The sequence below is a fragment of the Chiloscyllium punctatum genome, chromosome 5 (genome assembly GCF_047496795.1).
Source record: "Chiloscyllium punctatum isolate Juve2018m chromosome 5, sChiPun1.3, whole genome shotgun sequence".
In the NCBI taxonomy this organism is placed as follows: Eukaryota; Metazoa; Chordata; class Chondrichthyes; order Orectolobiformes; family Hemiscylliidae; genus Chiloscyllium; species Chiloscyllium punctatum.
Window position 1 is genome coordinate 142,694,387 of NC_092743.1, and position 19,634 is coordinate 142,714,020.

Here is a 19,634-nt window from a genome sequence, read left to right on the forward strand (position 1 = left end):
ACGATTTTAATAAATCGGTGAATCTCTTTCATAGAAGAGTCTGAGTATATGGAAGAGGAAGTGTCTGAAGGATCGGAGGTTCTAGGTACTCCATGCAATTTTATTTATATTAATTTATTTAGTGTAATAATTTCTGTTGGTAGGAGAGCATTACATGGTGCTGGATAATAGAATACTTGAATTGTGACTTTGAGATGCTGATTTTCCTTTGTGCCAAGGATCCATCTTTTCGCCTGTCATAATATGTAATTTGCTAAACAGGCAGTGTATTTCTGTCAACAGAAGTGAAGTTAACAATTCAGTTTGTCTGTCTTTGCAACAAGGGAGTGATGCAAGGTACAAAAATTGAAAGATGATTAATTTATTTGGTAGAATCATGTACATTTGATTAACTTGTCCAGTCAGATACTAACTTAAAATAAGAGTGTCTATAATGCAGCACCTGGTATGAGCCCAGAGAGCTCCATAAAGTACACATAGCATTGAGATATGAAGTTAGTAAAGAGCTGTCCTAAGTATTGTCTCATTCTGAATATTTTGTTGCTCTTGCCTGTGTGAATATATGTTCTTGTAAGTTATTCCACAAGTAATGGCACTCAGTGAAGTTTTAATCAATGATTACATGTAAAATAACTTAGCAGTTCCCAATCTAGTAACTTAATTGGATGAGTTAATCGCTTATTTCATTCTAAAGTGTCCTTTAAGGACATGATCCCTTGGGGACACAAGCAGAATACTACAGAAACTGAAAATCTACAATAGAAAAAATACCTGCTGCAAATAATGATTTATGTGTGGCAGCATCTGTGGAGAGAGAAATAGTTAATTGTGTTTGATCTTTGATCTATCAGAACTGGACCAGGACCAAAGCATGGTCATGGACTTGAATTGCTAACTCTTTCTTTCCTCACTGATACTGCCAGATATGATGAGTATGTTTCAGCATTTATAATAGCTGCTAAATCAATGAGACTTCATCATTGAATGTTCATCACTTTTCTAGTAAACAAAACTGATTCTTCCATGGAACATTTCAATGGAAATAAAACAGATTTTTCCAGCCTCCAAAACTAGTTTCTCTCAAGAATATAAGTACGAGGAACAGGAGTAGGTGATTCAGACCCTTAAGCCTGCTGCACTATTTCACTCTATCATGGTTGATCTCATCTCTGTTTCAACTCCACTTTTCCTGTCTGCTTCCCATAACCCTTCAACCAATTAGTAATTAACAATTTATCTGTTTCCTCCTCAAATGTATTCAGTGTCTAGCATCCACACCACTCCTGGGGTAATAAATTCCATAGAGTTGTGACCCTTTGGGTGAAATAATTCTTCCCCATCTCTGTTTTAAATCTGTTACCTCTTATCCTATAATAATTACTGGTTATAGAGTCATTGAGATGTACAGCATGGAAACAGACCCTTTGGTCCAACCCATCCATGCTATGAACCTGCACTCCAAGGTCTCTTTGTTCAGCCATTCAACATTTCCCCACAAGGGGAAACATCCTCCCTACATCTACTTTCTCAGTCCCCTTTAGCATCTTTTATATACCTCAATTAAATCTAACTCATTCTTCTAAACTTGTGTATTGATCTCATTAGATACGTTTTTCACCTCTGAATAACCTAGTGAACCATCTTTGAACTGCCTCCAATGCAATTACAACCTTCCTCTAGTAAGAGCACCAAAGTTTTATGTGGTGCTCCAGATGTGGTCTCACCAATGCTTTGTAGAGTTGCTGCGACAATTCTCTACTATAATACTCCATTCCTTTAGCAGTAAATGCCAAAATTCTTTTTACACTTCTGTTCACTGTATCCATAAATGTACAGTCAGTCTGCATTGTGATGTTTAGGTCAACCTCGTCACAGCGCGTCAGTTCAAGAAGCTCTAATAAATTTGTCAAATGTGAATTCCCTTTCACAAAAACAACTCTTTCTGATTACCTTGAATTTTTCAAAGTGCTCAGTTATAGCTTCCTCCATTCTAGCATCTAACACCTAGCATCTTCTCTGTGACAAGCTATGTGTTTCCTGTCTTTCTCCCCTCTTGAATAGTCGATTTACGTTTGCTACTTTCAAACTGAAGGAACCTTTCCAGAATAAAAACAAATTTCAACTTTCAATGAACCCTCCTTTGTATCTGCTCCTGTTGCATAGCAACCATCATTTTGTTGGGTCTTGGGTCTTCGATATTTTGCTGCATTAAGTATAGTTTATAAAGTTTTGTTGATTGAAAGTGATGACCAATATGCTGGCTATTGTAGAACATTACAGTGCAGTACAGGCCCTTCGGCCCTCAATGTTGCGCTGACCAATCTGAAGCCCATCTAACCTACGCTATTCCATTTTCATTCATATGTCAATCCAATGACCATTTAAATGTCTTTAAAGTTGGTGAGTCTACTATGCCCCTACTACCAAGTAAAGAAATTACCTCTGACGTCTATCTAAGATCTATCACCTCTCAATTTAAAGCTATGACCCCTTGTGCTAGCCATCGCCATCCGAGGAAAAATGCTGTCACTGTTCACCCTATCTAACCCTCTGTGTGTCTCTAGGGGTCACCTCTCAACCTTCTCTCTAACAGCCTTGAGTCCCTCAGCCTTTCCTTATAAGACCTTCCCTCCATACAAGGCAACATTCTAGTAAATCTCCTCTGAACCCTTTCCAAAACTTCCACACTCTTCCTATAATGCGGTGACCAGAACTGTACACAAAACTCCCAAGTGCGGCCGCACCAGAGGTTTGTTCAGTTGCAACATGATCTCGTGGTTCTGAAACTTGATCCCTTTACCAATAAAGGTTAACACACCTTATGCCTTCTTAACAACTCAATCAACCTGGGTGGCAACTTTCAAGCATCTATGTACCTGGACACTGAGATCTCTCTGCTCATCTAACCTACCAAAAATCTTACCATTCGCTCAGTACTCTGCATTCCTTTTTCTCCTTCCAAAGTGAACCAACCTCGAACGTTTCAATATTGAACTCCATTTGCCACCTCTCAGCCCAGCTCTGCAGCTTATCTATGTCTGTGTGTAACCTACAACATTCTTGTTCTCTATCCACCACCCTACCGACCTTGGAGGCATGGTGCCTCAGTGGTTAGCACTGCTGCCTCACAGCGCCATGGACCCAGGGTTCAATTCCAGCCTTGGGCGACTTTGTGTGGAGTTTGCACATTGTCCCTGTGTCTGCATGGGTTTCCTCTGCTGCTCCGGTTTCCTCCCACAGTCCAGAGATGTGCAGGTCAGGTGAATTGGCCATGCTAAATTGCCCATAGTGTTAAGTGCGTTAGTCAGGGGTAAATGTGGGAAATGGGTCAGGATGGGTTGTTCTTCAGAGGTCAGTGTGGACTTGTTGGGCTGAAGGGCCTGTTTCCATACTTAGGGAATCTATTCTGATCTAATCTTAGTGTCATCTGCAAATTTACTAACGCATCCTTCTATGCCCTCATCCAAATCATTTATATCAATAACAAACAACAGTGGACCCAAAACAGATCCTTGTGGTACACCACCAGGATGAATATTTCCCATCAACCACCACCCTCTGTCTTCTTTCAGCTAGCCAAGTTCTGATGCAAATCGCAAAATCCCCTTCAATCCCATGCCTCAGTATTTTGTGCAATAGCCTACATGGGGAACCTTATCAAAACGCCTCACTGAAATCCATATACACCACATCAACCGCTGTACCCTCATACTCCTGTTCACCATTTTAAAGAACTCTATAAGGTTTGTGAGACACGACCTACCCTTAACAAAACCATGGTAACTATCCCTAATCAGCTTCATCCTTTCTAGATGATGATAAATCCTATCTCTTAAACCTTTTCCAACACGTTACCCATAACTGAAGTAAGGCTCACCCGTCTATATTTACCAAGGTTGTCTCTACTCCCCTTCTTGAACGTGGGAACAACATTTGCTATCCTCCAGTCTTCTGGTAGTATTCTTGTAGACAATGAGGACATTAAGATCACAGCCAGAGGCTCTGCAATCTCCTCCCTGACTTCCCAGAGAATCTTGGGATAAATCTCATCCGGCCCAAGGGACTTAGCCTTGTACTTGAGCCTTTTATCAGTATCTATCTCTTTTGGAGGATTCTGAACCTGAAGTTTCAGTTGTACCAGAAGAGACAATTCTAGGTAGTTATTACATATCTGTCATCCATATAATCATCAAATATGTGGTGAAAAGTCATTAATGTTACAGAAACACTCTTTATTTCCCTTCAGAAACATCAGAAGTGAATGAGGAAGATGTTGATGATATTGTTTCAGGTTTGTGCCTTTACCTGTAAACATATGAACTTTAACCACGATGCGTGATCGCTCATATATTAACCTGAAGCTATTTGTCATAGATGATGCCAAACTTCAGCCTGAAGAGGTGGTTTCTGAACAAGAAGGTCCAGGTATATATTATGGTCAATGATCTAATTGGTACTGTACTTAGATATCTCTTGCAAAGTGATTGATTGTCCCTTTTCCACCGTCATTGTCATTTTTGGGTTTGGGCCATGGACTTGCATTGGATTGGCCCACAAATATACACCACATCAACCACATAGTCTGAGAATTAGAGATGAGAGATGTTAGGAAGTACTTCTACGTGCACAGGTTGAGATATGTTTGGAACACTACTCCACAAATGGCAGTGAATTAATTATTAATTTTATATCAGAGATGGGAAGTCTTTCATGAAGCAAATGCATTAGAGGATATGAGCCAAAGGCAAGTGTGTGCAGTTCGATCACAGATCAGCCATGATCTCGTTAAATGATGAAAATAGGCTCAAAGGGCTGAATGATCTACCTCTGTTCCTATGTTAAGCATCATTAATCTCCCTTTGTTCTGTGACACTTCTGATCTTCAATCTCCCTTAATAATTCCCCGCTCTGCCCTTCAGCCCTACACCTTTCCTGTCTATTCAATAGCTTAGATGTGGTACATATTTCTGATGCACAATACCATCTAAGGTGGCTGGAAGGAACAGTTAGCGTATACATGAAGTTGTCAGAATGTCCTTCCATGTGCATAAAGTGTGTTACTATTCCAGCTGGTATCTGTTTGGTAATTTAGGTTTTGATGGCTTTCCTTGTTCCATAGCTTGAAGTCAGTGGACTGAAAATTACTGGTCAAGAAAATGCTAACTGACCAGATGTGTGTGACTGCACTGACCCTGAGCTAGTTTAATCTGTACAATATCCCTAACCAATCCCCACCCACGTCACATTTGAACAAAACACCTAATCCTGTGCATATAGTGCTTCACCTATTGGTAATGGTGGCCTTAGTCCAGCAAGAAAAGACCAATGACTTTTCCACCACTCAGTTTCTAGTCAAAAGGCATTAGATTGAAAGCATTAGCTCAGTTTCTTTCCGCACAAATGCCGTCAGACTTGAGTTTCTCCAACACTCTTCATAAAAGTTGACGTTCTAATTAAAAACTTCATGATTTGTTCCTTCTAATTTGAAGATTATTTTCTTGTCTGTCTTCATGATGGACTTAACCTGACTTGGGAAGAAATCATTACATGTACCCCAGGTATTTTGATATAACTCTTTTCATTACCATATCACTTATACATTACATATTCTGAATTAGGATGATGCATGTAGTTAGGCAATGCTACTTTGACTTTCAGCGTGGTACATTTGTTATTTTTTTCAGGATTGTATGAATCCGAAGTTGAAGATTTTTCTGACCAAGTGGACCAGGAAGGTAGTACATGCTTTGTTTACGTACTTATTGCACAGCTATTTATGTTCAGTGGTTTATAGCTTTTAATTGCTTCTGATAAAAATAAACCTGGTCCGTTCACATGGGTATTCCAAGTGAAAGATTTATTTTGTTATTGGGGTATGTTGAAAATTCTACTTTGTCATTCTCTCCACTGCTCTTTCTAAACATTTAATTGGATGAATAGATTCAATATCCATTGGGAAGTCGTATTCTGGATGTTTAAAATGTAGTTTGAACTTTTTAAAATTAGTCAACTTTATTTTATATGTGAATGACTTTTTTTGGTTTTTTAGTAAAGTGCGGTAAGACAAGGGCAGCAGTTTGATTAGTTGTGGGAGTGGCAGTGGTTCAGGAATTTGAAACAGTCTTGAGTTCTTGACACCAGGTTACTGCAGCTAAATTTCAAGAGGCATTGAGCTTTATTGTGTGAGCATGATCAGTGGTAGAGCACTCACTCTAAATAAGAGATTGTAATGTGACATTTTATTGCAGAGCCTTGGGAACAAAATGCCAGCTGCTTTTGCAGTGCAGTAATGAGGAACTGCTACCCTGACTGAGGTTTTGTCTCTCTAATGAGACATTACACACACGCCCAATTTATCCCTTTGAATGGGCATAAAAGGCCACATGACTGCAAAACACTTGGGCAGAGATTTCTAAAGATTCAGAATTCTGAGTAAAGAAATTTCTCCTCATCTCAGGCCTAAAGCATGCCTCATTGTTCTAGCAACCCATCTACCCCATCATGGGAGACCATTCCATGATTCCATTCCATCCACATCTCTAGGGCAAAAACAATGAATGAGAGGTCATCTGTTGGCTAAGGGTTGTTTATCTGCCCTTTTCATGCAATTCTCAGTTCCCCACTACAGCATTTGGTGTCATTTTGCCGATTTAAATTACAGTCAATGCAAAACTACTAACAGAAAACCACAGCCTGGATGCAAAGATAATAAAAAGCTGCTGCTGCTGTTTAGCCATTAGGAGCAAAAGTTGGCTCATATTCTAAAATTAAACAAACTTTTATATATAAATTCTTGGGGACAAACCAGCTTTTGGTTGTCAGATATGATTTAGACACTTGTTAAATCCTATATTTTACTTGCAGATGAAATGGATGAAGAGCTGTCGGAGAGAGATAAATTTACTGAAGGTAAATATGACTTGTAGTACAAGTTTGTACATTCACCACTTTTGTTTTATTGTCCTTTTAATTGATGTCGGTGTTGTGAAATTGTTGAGCAGTAGTGACCTTTCACCTTATTGATGGTAAACTGCAGTGCAGACTGTTCCATGATTGGTATTGTACCATGTAAATACATAAATTGGTATAGTAGATTATATAAGAGAAAAATAATCAATAATCTCCCCTTTATATTTGTTCTTTGCTTCTTCTTTATTCTGTCTTTTTAGTTTGCCTTCCCTCTCACTCTTGTTCTTTCCTCTTTTATGTAACTGCTTGACTCATTTCCCCCCTACAGCATTGTCAGTTACAATTTATCTTATACTTTCTAACCCTCAATTTCTGTAAAACTTACTGTCCCATCTCCATAATTGTCTTCAGTGTCAAGTATGTTCCTTTATGAACTTACCCAATGAAGTGCAGATTGGATTTTGGTTTTGGTTTCACACTAACATGGATCCCAGACTAGATTCAAATTAGTCCTTGTGACATTGCACAGAAGAAGTTGAACGTTGAGGCTATGAAGTTCTTAGATGAAAGTGAACTAGAATTGCTGGGAAATGGACTTTGTTAAAATGGGGCATAAATGCTGAGCAACATCTAACTTTAGATTTTTTTTGACCTAAAGCTTGTCTGACCGTAGTAAGCTTAAACAATATTTTTGCCGTCAGAATGTAATGTGCTATAAATATAATCTTATGTTATCATGAATCGTGGAATTCAATCACACTGAAACATTGCCCATCATATTGAGTATCCCCCTGCCCCGCCCCGCCGGCTCGTGCTCTCTGTGTGTGTGTGTGTGTGTGTGTGTCTCTCCCTCTCCCTCTTTCTTTCTCCTCTCTCTCTCTCTCTCTCTCTCTGCCCTGATGTGAATTCTCCCAAATTTCAATTATTGTTTGAAGTTGATATATCGCTGTAAAAAGGGCAATGTTGTTTTGTCTTGTACTTATCAGCACAGAATAGCAAGGAACTTCACTGAGAGCATCAATTGAAACTACATTATAGGAGAGTCCTGATTGATGGCGGCATTACCATAGGAGTACATAGGGAATGGCTGTACACCCAAGCTATTATGGAGTTGAAAAGGTGCAACGCATGAACCTTTAATTTCTGTTCACAAAGCAAAAGGCCCTGGGTGTGAAAGTGTGCAGCTTCAAGCATGTGTCCATGACCCACACTGAGTCCTACTACACTGCCTGGGAGAGTGCTGGAGGCAGATCCCATAGGTGATTTCATATGAGAGCTGGATATATATTAGAAAGTGAGGAATTGAAAGGGATGCAGATATGGGGTTGGTAAATGGGACTAAGTGGGTAGCTGTTTTTGTGCCAGCTCCAAACATGGTTGCGTAGCTGCCTCCTGTACTGTGAAATTCTGTGACTAACCTTCAATTGATTATTAGTGCAACTGCTATTCCTGTTGAACACAAGATGAAAAGTGTTAACAGCATTTCTCTTGCTCAACATTGCTGAACTTTGTGTTGTACAATCTGTCATGTTATTTTCAACACAGACAGTTTCCTGGCTCTGAGAGACAGCTTGGGAATTACTGTAGTCAGTCAACTTGGTTGGGTCAGTAGACCAGACCTTAGATTGTCAGAACTTTTACTAAAAGTGGTGACAGGACCAAAATGGAGTGGGTGCAGTATTTCAATTCTGTGCAGTCACTTGGAAGGAATTGTGGCATTTGCCTATAAAGCTTCAAATCCAAGATGATGAAACTGCAACCAAGCAGCATTATTTTTCAACAAGGAGGAAATTTGAAGATCAAGTTTTGTTGATGCTTCCTACCAGTTGCTAATTCAATCTTGATGACTTGTCTTTATGCGAAAAGTATGTTTTGTTTATTGTGTTCTCGGCTTGTTTGTTGCTTATTACTGACTGAGCCAAGCTAATTCGGACTTGTTCATTTAATCAATCGGCTTTTTTAATTAGACATTCAAAAAAATTTGTTCATTTTGGTCAGTTGTTAATATTTTTCTATTGAGGTCTAATGTCCCAAGATGAATTACTTTTGAAAAGATTTGTAGCTAGAGTTCTAAATATATAGACAAGCAGTTGGTTATTTTTAAGATTGTTTGGTGTCAAATTTTGTTTGATGCCTTGCTGTGTTAAAGGCCTATCTAAATAAAAGTTGTTGATGGGCAGGAACGTGATGTCTAGATCAGCTGCTTGTGTACCTGAATATAAATGTGTTCAATTTGTTGTCAAATGAATGGTAACAATGTTTGCTTTGCAAAGTACTTGTAAGACAGCCAGTAAATCTGGAATGTGCCCTGGCAAGAGTCTTCTCAGCCTTGAAGGGAGAGCTGGGGGAGTTGATTGGGAAGTTTTTAAAAAAAAATACTTTTGATTCACTTTTAGCAGATGTTGACCTAGAACATGAAGGTACAGTAGAAGAGTTTTATGGTAAGTGCCTTGTCACTCCTCTTGCCTTTCAACAAACAAATGTGATCTTTATATTCTAAGCAAAGTGAAACAGCTGTTAATATACTTTCGGTTCTACCACAAGGCCACCTTAAAATGTAGGAGCAAAGTTAAGCCATTCGACCCAATGAGTCTGCTCTGCTATTCGATCTGATATGTTTCTCAACTGCATTCTGCTGCCTTCTCCCCATAACCCTTGATTCCCTTACCAATCTATCTCTGTCTTCAATATACTCAATGACTTGGCATCCACAGCCCTGTGTGGCAAAGAGTCCCACAGATTCACCACCCTGTGGCTGAAGAAATTCCTCTTCATCTCATATCTAAAGAGTCTCTTCACTCTGATGTTATCCCCTTAGGCCCTGGTCTCTCCAATGAGTGGAAGCATCTTCTCTACGTCCAGTGTATCCAGGCCTCTCAATATTCTGTAAATTCAGCCAGATCTCTGGTAATCCTTCTAAACTCCATTAAGTACAAACCCAGAGTCCTCAACCACTATTTATTTGATAAGCCCTTCATCCCTGGGATCATTCTTGTAAATCTCTGCCGGACCCTACAAAGAAAATAAATTAATTGTCGCCTTATGGTTAAATGAAAGATTGCAGGCTCAATAATAAAATATTTTGTTCCCTGAAAACAAGTCCATCACTCTTTCTGCTCTAATGAGTATTGGAGAGGAGAAATAGCAATTGAAAATATCATTATAAATCTGGAGCTTGACTGTTTTTAAACCTTCCTACTAGCTGAAGAAACAGAAGATGTCCCAGGAACAGAAGATATACAAGGTTTGTTTACATCTTTAAACATTTATTTCATGATTATGCTATGAGGCATCTAGCAGTTAGTGCACAGATTGCCAACTTGATCAGATTTCAGGATTAGGGCTATCTGTCTTGCTGTCCAGCACTGCCAGTATGTTTCAGTCTTATCAGTCATCAGTTTTGATTGGAATGCCAAATGAACCAAAACAGTAATTATTTTGTATATCAGCGCACCAAAGCAAGTTAATTGTCAGCTTTAATTCCTAAATTTGATTTAAGTTGCATGCAAATGACCCCCAGTAAGAACTGGACCTTGAAACAGGCTGTCAAGAAATATGAGAATTCACTGGACTCAAAACATTAATCTTGTTTTTCTCTCTCTACAAACGCAGCCTGACCTCAGTTTCTCCAGCATTTTTTTCATTTTTTGCTCTTTTCTACATGAAGAAAATTTTTTTTCTGTAAAAGGGAAAGGGAGCACCCCATTTTATGATATGTAAAAGAAAGTACCACAGATGCTGGAGATCTGAAACTAAACAGAAATTGCTGGCAAAACTCAGCAGGTCTGGCAGCATCTGTCCGAATGAAGTGTCAGTGGATTGAAACGTTAACTTTGCTTCCTCCCTGCAAATGCTGCCAAACCTGCAGAGTTACACCAGCAATTTCATTTTTCTTTGTTCCATTGCATGACTAAATACCTGTTAAGAATCTTGCAGCCGATAACTAAATTATATCCACCAATTCTTCTGAATCTGTGCAGCAGTATTTAGTATTTTTAGCTGTGCTGAATCTGTTTTATTCTTTGTTCAGATTCTTATATTCAGGTTTATATACAGTTAGTTCGGTCCTATAACGTGGTTCTATCTCTGATGGGCTCAGAAATTTTATGAATCCTACATGAAGAATATAATTTGATTTTATATGTATGCTGCCTTTTACTGTGGCCTCCTCTTATTTTTCAGAGGTGTCTCCTGTTCTTGAAAGTACAGATGAAGATAGCCAATCAGGTTTGCATTGAGATTACCTTTTATAGTTTTTCCTTATTATTAAAACAAAATCTAACAATCTTCTGGAAGTTAAGGGTGAATATTACTAACAAAATGTCAATTTTATTACTTACAACAGCCTATGGATCTCAGAACTTGGATGTGGAATCTGAAATCCAAGGTTTGTCTGACTTGGCTGTCCTCAATCTTATCCTGTTCTCTTTGTAGTTTTACATGCCTGAATTTTCTTTATTGGAGTTGTGTGCTTAAAGGTATTTTGCTGAACTTGTATTCCAGTACAATTCCATTTGTACCCACCTATACTTCAGCATCTCTCTCACCTGAACATCTTCATGCTTAGTTGGCAGGTTATTTAGAAGATATTAGAATTGGTCTTATTTCACCTTTTTGTCTTGCACACTTTGCAGCCGGAGTCATTGAGCTGTAATTTGGTGTGCAATCCACGGCCATTTTCTTTTTCCTCAAAAAGTTAATTTTCCCTATGGTTGCCTTCCCCCAAGCCCAGACCGATTGAGGCCACAGCTCTGCTCCAGCTATCATTTTGGGTGAAATCTGATAACTGACCATATGCCACAATGTGCAAATACCAAAGAGCCTTGTTTGGTACCAGCAATGGCAACAACAAGTAAGAAGAGGTTCTGCTATCTCATGCTGTAAATACTGTTGTATCATGTGTGGTTTGTGTAATGTGGATGTTAGTTTAATCTAATTACTTTTGTTTCTTACCATTCCACAAATTGCTTGTTTTCACTTCCTTCTGTTGAGAAAGAAATAGCATGACTCTTATGCTTTTAGCACGCTTCCTCAGCTTTCCTTGTGCCTCTCACAGAGGCTAAAGCGTTCTTGTTCTTGCTATTTTACAGAAGCAGTACCTCTCCCAGAGGCAGCAGAAGAGCCTATAGAAGAAGGTCGGTATCATTTTAAAGTGTAATTTTCTGCTCACATATTAAGATGTTGACCTTTATGCGGCATGCAAGCATAAGCAAAACAATTGACAGGAAAATGATCTGGTTTATCAGGTTTATCAAGCTTGTCCACTTACCTGGTCCCATGTGGTTGCAATGCCCTCAGCAGCATGATGCATGTTCTTTTGGGAGATGTAATAAACTAGATTTATTAAATTTTGATTGAAGTGTTCCTAGATACTGCTTTTGCACTGTTTCAATGATGGTAAAGCCTGTATTTTCACTAACACCAGATCAATGCTTGCAATTAACCACATGAACATTTCTGAAGGGTTTAAAAAGAAATTGACAGATTTTTATTTTAAGTTTGTCCCATTCCCCAAATTTTTCTCTCTCTGATATGAAGAATTTCCTTCATTCAGCTTTCTTTATATTATCCACAACTGAAGAAACATTAGAAAAATAGATGAGACAGTTGTATGTTATAATTCCTTCCAGTAAAAGAATGATGTAATATTAATAATTAAAAATTCCCTCTTTAACCAATTTGTCAGATTCTGGTTAATGGAAACAATTTGCTGGAAAGTCTCAGCAGATCTGGCAGCATCTGCGGAGAGAAATCAGTTAACATTTTGGATTCAGTGACACCCCTTCTTCCCCGCCGCCCCCACCGCACACACACAAACACACATGCACACACAAGTAGACCCGAAACATTCACTGATTTCATTCCACAGATGCTGTCAGGCCCACTACAATTCTGTTGCAATTTCTGTTATTGTTTCAGATTTCCATCTGCAGTTCTTTTTTTTTTCTCTTCCCCCTTAGTGGAACTTCAGTGGCTTTTTGTTTACCATATCGTTTGGATAAGATGTTGAAAGTCTGCATTTAAAAAAGTAGTTTCTGGACACAGTTTAAAAATAAGGGGTAGGCTATTTAGAACAGAGTTGAGGAGAAACTCCAGGCCAAGTCTCTGGATACTTTCAAGAATGAGATGGATAGAGCTCTTAAAGATTGTGGAATCAAGAGTTATGGGGATAAGGCAGGAACATAATACTGATTGTGGATGATCAACCATGATCTTAATGAATGGTAGTGCTGGCTCGAAGGGCTGAATGGCCTACTCCTGCACCTATTGTCTATTGCTGTCCTGTCTGGAGTTTAGAAAAATGCAAGGAGATCTAATTGAGGTATGTAAGATGTTAAAGGGGATTGAAAAAGTAGACATAGGATGTTTTCTCATGTGGGACAGTCTAGAATGTGAGGTCATAATTTTAGGGTAAGGTTTGAAACAGATAAGAAGCAATTCTCTCAAAAGGCCATGAAGGTGTTGACTTCACTCCCGAAAGTACCTTGAATGCTGGGATTTAGAGAAATTTTGAGATCAATATTTAATTGGGAACAGATTGAAAAGTTGTGGACAGCGGGCAGGAAAGTGAAGTTGAGGACAAGATGAGATCAGTCGTGAGTGTATTAAATAGTGGTGCAGGCTTGAGAGGCTCCTCCTCATTCTTACGTTGTGAAGTTTAACCTAACGTCAAGAACTATAACTACAATCCTTGACCATCTGTATTAACTTGTCTAAATGTTCTGAGTCCCATCCATTTCTAAGGTTAAGCTTTTAAAATGAGAAGTGTGGCAGACACTGCAGGTGTTGTATTCTGGATGGGGAGAGGCAATATAAAAACGCTATGGTGTAAGGTCAGAGGGTCCAAGGGATCCATTTGTTGTTTGTAATGTACATAAATGATCTGGAGGAAAATGTGAGTGATCTGGTAAGTTTGTAGATTACACTAAAATGGGTGGAGTTGGAAATGGTGAAGAGGATTGTTAAAGGATACAGCAGGATATAGATAAATTGCAGATATGGACAGAGAAATGGCAGATGGAGTTTGATCCAGACAAATGCAAGGCGATGCATTTTGTAGGATCAAATTCAGATGCAAATGAAAGTGGCAACACGGATGGATAAGGTGGTCAGGAAAACATACAGATCACTTTCCTTCAATGGCTGAGGCATCAAATACAAAAGTTGGCAAGCTATGTTAAAGTTGTACAAAACTTCAGTTAGGCCATGTTTGGAATATTGTGTGCAGTTCTGGTTGCCGCACTACCAGAAGGACATGGATGCTTTGGAGAGGGTGTAGCAAAGGTTTACCAGCATGTTGCCTGGTCTGGAGGATTTTAGGTATGAGAAGAGATTGGATGAAATCTGTTTTAATTGGAAAGGTGAAGGCTGAGTGGTGACCTGATAGAGGTCTACAAAATTGAGGGGTAGATAGTCAGAGGCTTTTTTCCCCAGAGTGGAAAGGTCAACCAGAAGAGGGCACACGTTCAGGTTAGATTGGGAAAGTTTAGGAACAAGTGCTGGGGAAATCTTTCACCCAGAGGGTGGTGGGTGCCTAGAATACATGGCCAGTGGTGGTAGTGGAAGGCGTGTTAGTAACGTTTAAGGCATATCTTGATAGTCACAAACAGGAGGTGAACAGTGGGATAGAATTCATGTGTGGGCAATAAGTAGCGGGTTTAAATAAGGAATTGGTGCAGGCTTGGTGTGCTGAAGACCCTGTTTTTGTGCTGAATTGTAGTGTATGCGCATAGGACTTTCAAAATGACTGCACATTAGGAAAAAAATTACCAAAGCCAATGGAATTCCAAGCTTCCATAAATTGAGCAAAAGCTGAACCCTTATAAGTGCTGAACATTTATAAAGCTCAGGTTAGGTCGTGCTGGAGAAATACATCTTGTTCTGGTCACACTTTGAGTAAAAAAAAAGCAGGGTCTTTGAGAGGATGCAGAGGAGATATACCACAATAGTTAGACAATAGACAATAGACAATAGATGTAGGAGTAGGCCATTCAGCCCTTCGAGCCTGCACCGCCATTCAATATGATCATGGCTGATCAAGACATTCCCCTCGAGCCAGGTAGGACTCGATGGAGGGGGAGTTTTAGCTATAAGGTTAGTCTGGAATAGTTCTCCTGTTCAGCGACCTAGGTTTGTTCAATTTTAATTGCATGACACTGTGATTTCTTTGCTAAAAATTCTGTGTCTTATGATTCTGCCCTACTAGTTACCTGATGCTGGAGCAGCATTCTGAAAGCTAGTACTTCCAAATAAACCTTTTGGACAATAACCTGATGTTGTATGATTTTAAACTTTGTCCAACACATCGTAGATTAGGGCAAGATAAGGTAAACAAAGAGAAGTTATCCCCTTAGTTAATGAAACACAGAGTAGGGGATACAAGTTTAATGTTTTAGGCAAGAGATGCAGGTGAATGATGAATTGAATTTTTACATTGCAAGTGGTAATCACTTGGAACTCTACCAATTGCTCCCAAAGCTTGTGATTTCAAATAAATCTGTTGGACTGTAACCTAATGTCATGTGACGTTTGACCTTGTCAATCCCAGCCCAACAACTGTACCTCCTATATGCAGTCACATGGTAATATGATTGCTGTCGCCCAAATGTTTCCTAACACATGATTCCCTTGACTGACCTCATTCCCCAGGTCCAAATCCAGTAAAGTCTGTCTTGTTGGCACAGTTTTCTGCTCTTAAAAAAATGCTCTTGAGTATACTCCATAAATTCTTTCCTCCTTTCTCCTCTGTGCCTTTTAATGTGTCAATCTCTCAATCTATATTATGATAATTAAATTTTTTCGATTGGGACTACTCTATCATTTTTGTACCTCTATAATTGTTTTGCAAATTTGTTCTCCTCTACCCTTCAAAATGTTGAGGTGTGGAGTCCACCCAGTAGTGTAATGGTATCTCTCATTTGTTTCTTACGTCTAACCAAATGCTTAATTTGTTTTCAGTCAGCAACTCGTCCAATAATATGCGTACTATAATGCTGGATCATGTCATTTTTGTTTTCAAAAGCCACCTGTGATGCTTTATCAACTGCCTTTTGAAAATCCCATGTGCAAGTATGCAGAATCAGTTGGATTATTCTGACCAATAATTCCCAAAGAGCACAGGCAGTTTGTAAACATCCTGAAGTCACTCAGGTATCTCTGATAACAATCGAAGTCAGCAAGTGATCACAGATTGTATATCATTTCTTATGTTGTATTTTCTAGCAGCTTCGCAATGCCAAATTCATTGACTGTTACCAAGATACCTTACAGTTCATAAGTAATAGGACCATAAGTTCCTTTCTTTCAGCTACACATGAGAAAGTAGCTCCCATTTTATCTTTCCTGTTCTGTGTTGCCCCACAGTGCTGAAAGTGTTCTACAACTTGCCGCATTATGTGTATTACCTTCAGCTGAAACCATTTCAAATTTAGCTGCTTCTGTTGAGACTATTTTAATTGCATGCTTATTTTGCTGTACTGCAGCTGTCATTGCCTTCAGGAGCAAGGATTGATACAAGCTATTTGTTTAACTCATCAGCTATATCTATATCACACATTAACCTGTTCTCAAAAGCTAAATATTGCTTTCATTAGATTCTGCCTTGTAATGTAACTGAAAAAACATTCCCATATAACTGAACTTCTCTGCTGTCCACTTCATATATCTGTAATATACACATATATAACATAATTGGATGTAAATACACAATCGAATGTCATAATACGTTCTTTAATTGCCCTCTGTTACTTATACCTACTGTCCTGCTAGTTAAATCTTTCATAAATTTGTAACTAATTTCTCCACATATTTCCTATTTAGCCATTTTATCTTCATTTTATATTGAAACTTTCTACCCTAAGGATATGCAAACTTTAAACAGACATTTATAAATAGGTGAAAGTGAGGACTGCAGATGCTGGAGCTCAGAGCTGAAAATGTGTTACTGGAAGAAGGGCTCATGCCTGAAACGTCGATTCTCCTGCTCCTTGGATGCTGCCTGACCTGCTGCGCTTTTCCAGCAACACATTTTCAGCATTTATAAATAGGTGCCAGTTTTGTTAGCCAGCAGTAAATTGAAAATTTCCGATGTCGACCTCAATACTAAACTTTCAACAACTCTTAACAGATCCAATGTGATATTTTTCCCATCAGCAAAATCAGTTTTAACTGCACTTGATACAGTCTCAACTTTTTTTGGATTGTCCTTTTCTACATAATAACACTGTTGAACCAAGGAATTCTCTACAAAAACTGTAAAAGTTAACAAGCTGAATATTGCAGATGTTATTCCTCTCAAAGGAATGGATAATAAATGCTGGTCTGGCCAGTGACACCATATCCTGTGAAGGAATAAAGAAAGAAAACTGCATGGATTAGATCATTACACGTGCATGCTAACTATTGATGTGGTGGTGAGGAATTTGGGCACAGAATGAGCACCAAAATCAGTGTAGATTTGACCTCTCAGTACCACACCCTACAACAACATGGTTACTAATTGAAAAGGTTTAGCTGTACTAAAATTTCTTGCCCACTTAAAGAGAACTGGAATCTCCAAACTAGAGTAGGTAGTCAGTATAATCTTAAACACACATTAGATTAGATTACTTTACAGTGTGGAAACAGGCCCTTTGGCCCAACAAGTCCACACCGACACGTAACCCACCCATACCCCTACATTTACCCCTTACCTAACACTACGGGCAATTTAGCATGGCCAATTCACCTGACCTGCACATCTTTGGACTGTGGGAGGAAACCGGAGCATCCGGAGGAAACCCACGCCGACTCGGGGAGAACATGCAAACTCCACACAGACAGTCGCCTGAGGCGGGAATTGAACCCGGGTCTCTGGCGCTGTGAGGCAGCAGTGCTAACCACTGTGCCACCGTGCCGCCCAAAATCAGACATCCCAAATCTCTTGCATAGTAACAGGAAAAGGAAAGATTAAATTTTTTTTTAAATTGTGAAACAGGAGAAAGAAAGAAGGCACTGAAAAGACAGACATTCAAAATTTCTCAAGTAGAAAGGACATTCCTTCAAGTACTCGCACAAATGTCCTGCCAGTTTTGTACTTTCAACAGTAGTGTTTGTCCCTTCGCTTTTCAATTTAGTTTCTTTTTCTTTGAAATGGGTGAATATTGGGTGTACTTGTAGCTTAAGTTATAGGGTCATTATAGCTACTTGTTTTTATATCAGAGATCAGTAATCAGGGCTACAATTCAGTTGTCGTCTACTTTGAAATACTAAGTTCGATATTGTTAATTTCCCCCTTTTGCATCATGCTTTCATGATTGATTTAGACTTCAAAGTTGGTATTAGGTTTACATTTTACATCTTCTATTGAATGCTGAAGAGGAAGACAGGTAAAAGTTGTGGCCCTGAAATTTGCAATAAGATTTGAGGCAAACCACAGCTGACAATGGCAGCACATTGCAAACCTGGAAAGTAGAGCCCAGTGTGAATGTTCTCAGTGAATGCTTCATTTATGAGGTCTATTTGGATGTTGTAAATATTTTTATTGGCCTCTTACCCAAATCCTTTCTCTGTTGCGTATGATGGGAGTGGAGCAAATGAACCATTTTTTGATGAGTGTGCTTCTCTACAGTTTGTGTAGTTATACAATAACCAACTGCGAATAGGATGAAAGTTCTGTTTTGTTATCGCTGATGATGTTCTTTCTTGTTTAAGACTGAGTTCAACTTGGCCAAAAAAAAAGCATTCAGAGAACCATAAAGGTTTTTAAATCATGAGGGGGACATGAATAAGATGAATAGCTAAGGTTTTAAATCTCTAGGGTGGGGGAGTCAAAAACTCAAAGCATAGGTTTAAGGTGAGAGGGGAAAGATTTAAAAAGGACCTGAAGGGTAACCTCTTCTTGCGGAGGGTGGTGCATGTATGGAACAGATGTCGTAGGTGCTGGTGGAGGCTGGTACAATTACAACATTTAAAAGGCATCTGGATGAGTACATGAATAGGAAAGGTTTAGAGGGATATGGGCCAAATGTTAACAAATGGGACTAGGTCAGATTGGGATGTCTGATTGGCGTGGATGAATTTGACCAATCTATATAACGATGACTTCTGTTACAGGAGAGCCCCTTGCACCTACTTGGTATCAATCTCCACTGTAACTTCCCATATCTCTAAATTCTGAGGACTTGCTGTTTCTAAAAGGGTAACCTTTCCTCATCCAAACCCATTTATTCTTGTGGCATGCCTTGGTGAGATTGAAATTAGCACAATGTTAGAACAGTTTTTGCAGTGGACCCACTCCCTATCAAACTGAATTGATAATGTGAAGATGTTGGATTGGGGCGAACAAAGTCAGACATCAAGTTGTAGTCCAACAGGTTTATTTGAAATCTCAAACTTTGAGTGTTGATCCTTCGTCAGGTGAATTGGGGTAGTGTCCTTTCTATTGTTTGTCATAACCAGAAAGGGAAAACTTGAATTTTTTTTTGGACTGCTGTCAAGTCTACGTCTGAGGTAAAAATTGTAGCTTATAATCAAATTTGTTTGGAAAAAAAAGTTTTGAGATATCTCATTAATACAGTGAAGCACTGCTGACATACCTCAGTGATTTTGAAACTATTTTCTGTGGAGATCTACAAATATTGACATGTTCCCAGGGAATCTCAGTCAGCTGTGCAAAAAATTACAAATATGTATTTTGTCTGTTTTTACTTTTACTAGTAAATCCCAATTAGAAACATCTGATCCCA

At 39.0% G+C, this 19,634-nt stretch overlaps 1 protein-coding gene across 16 annotated transcripts in view; it reads left to right on the forward strand.

Moving 5' to 3' along the window:
- Positions 1-19,634, forward strand: part of unm_hu7910 (un-named hu7910) — a 230,793-nt gene that overhangs the window by 96,821 nt on the left and 114,338 nt on the right. For 8 of the 16 annotated variants that reach the window (XM_072571572.1, XM_072571565.1, XM_072571566.1 and 5 more), the window contains 10 exons: positions 35-85; positions 4,247-4,291; positions 4,375-4,425; positions 5,685-5,735; positions 6,865-6,909; positions 9,306-9,350; positions 10,112-10,153; positions 11,092-11,136; positions 11,255-11,296; positions 12,000-12,044. In XM_072571572.1, coding sequence (XP_072427673.1) covers positions 35-85; positions 4,247-4,291; positions 4,375-4,425; positions 5,685-5,735; positions 6,865-6,909; positions 9,306-9,350; positions 10,112-10,153; positions 11,092-11,136; positions 11,255-11,296; positions 12,000-12,044 — 462 coding nt within the window. The remainder of the gene's footprint in view (positions 1-34; positions 86-4,246; positions 4,292-4,374; positions 4,426-5,684; positions 5,736-6,864; positions 6,910-9,305; positions 9,351-10,111; positions 10,154-11,091; positions 11,137-11,254; positions 11,297-11,999; positions 12,045-19,634) is intronic. The other 8 variants (XM_072571571.1, XM_072571570.1, XM_072571561.1 and 5 more) reach the window with 5 other exon arrangements.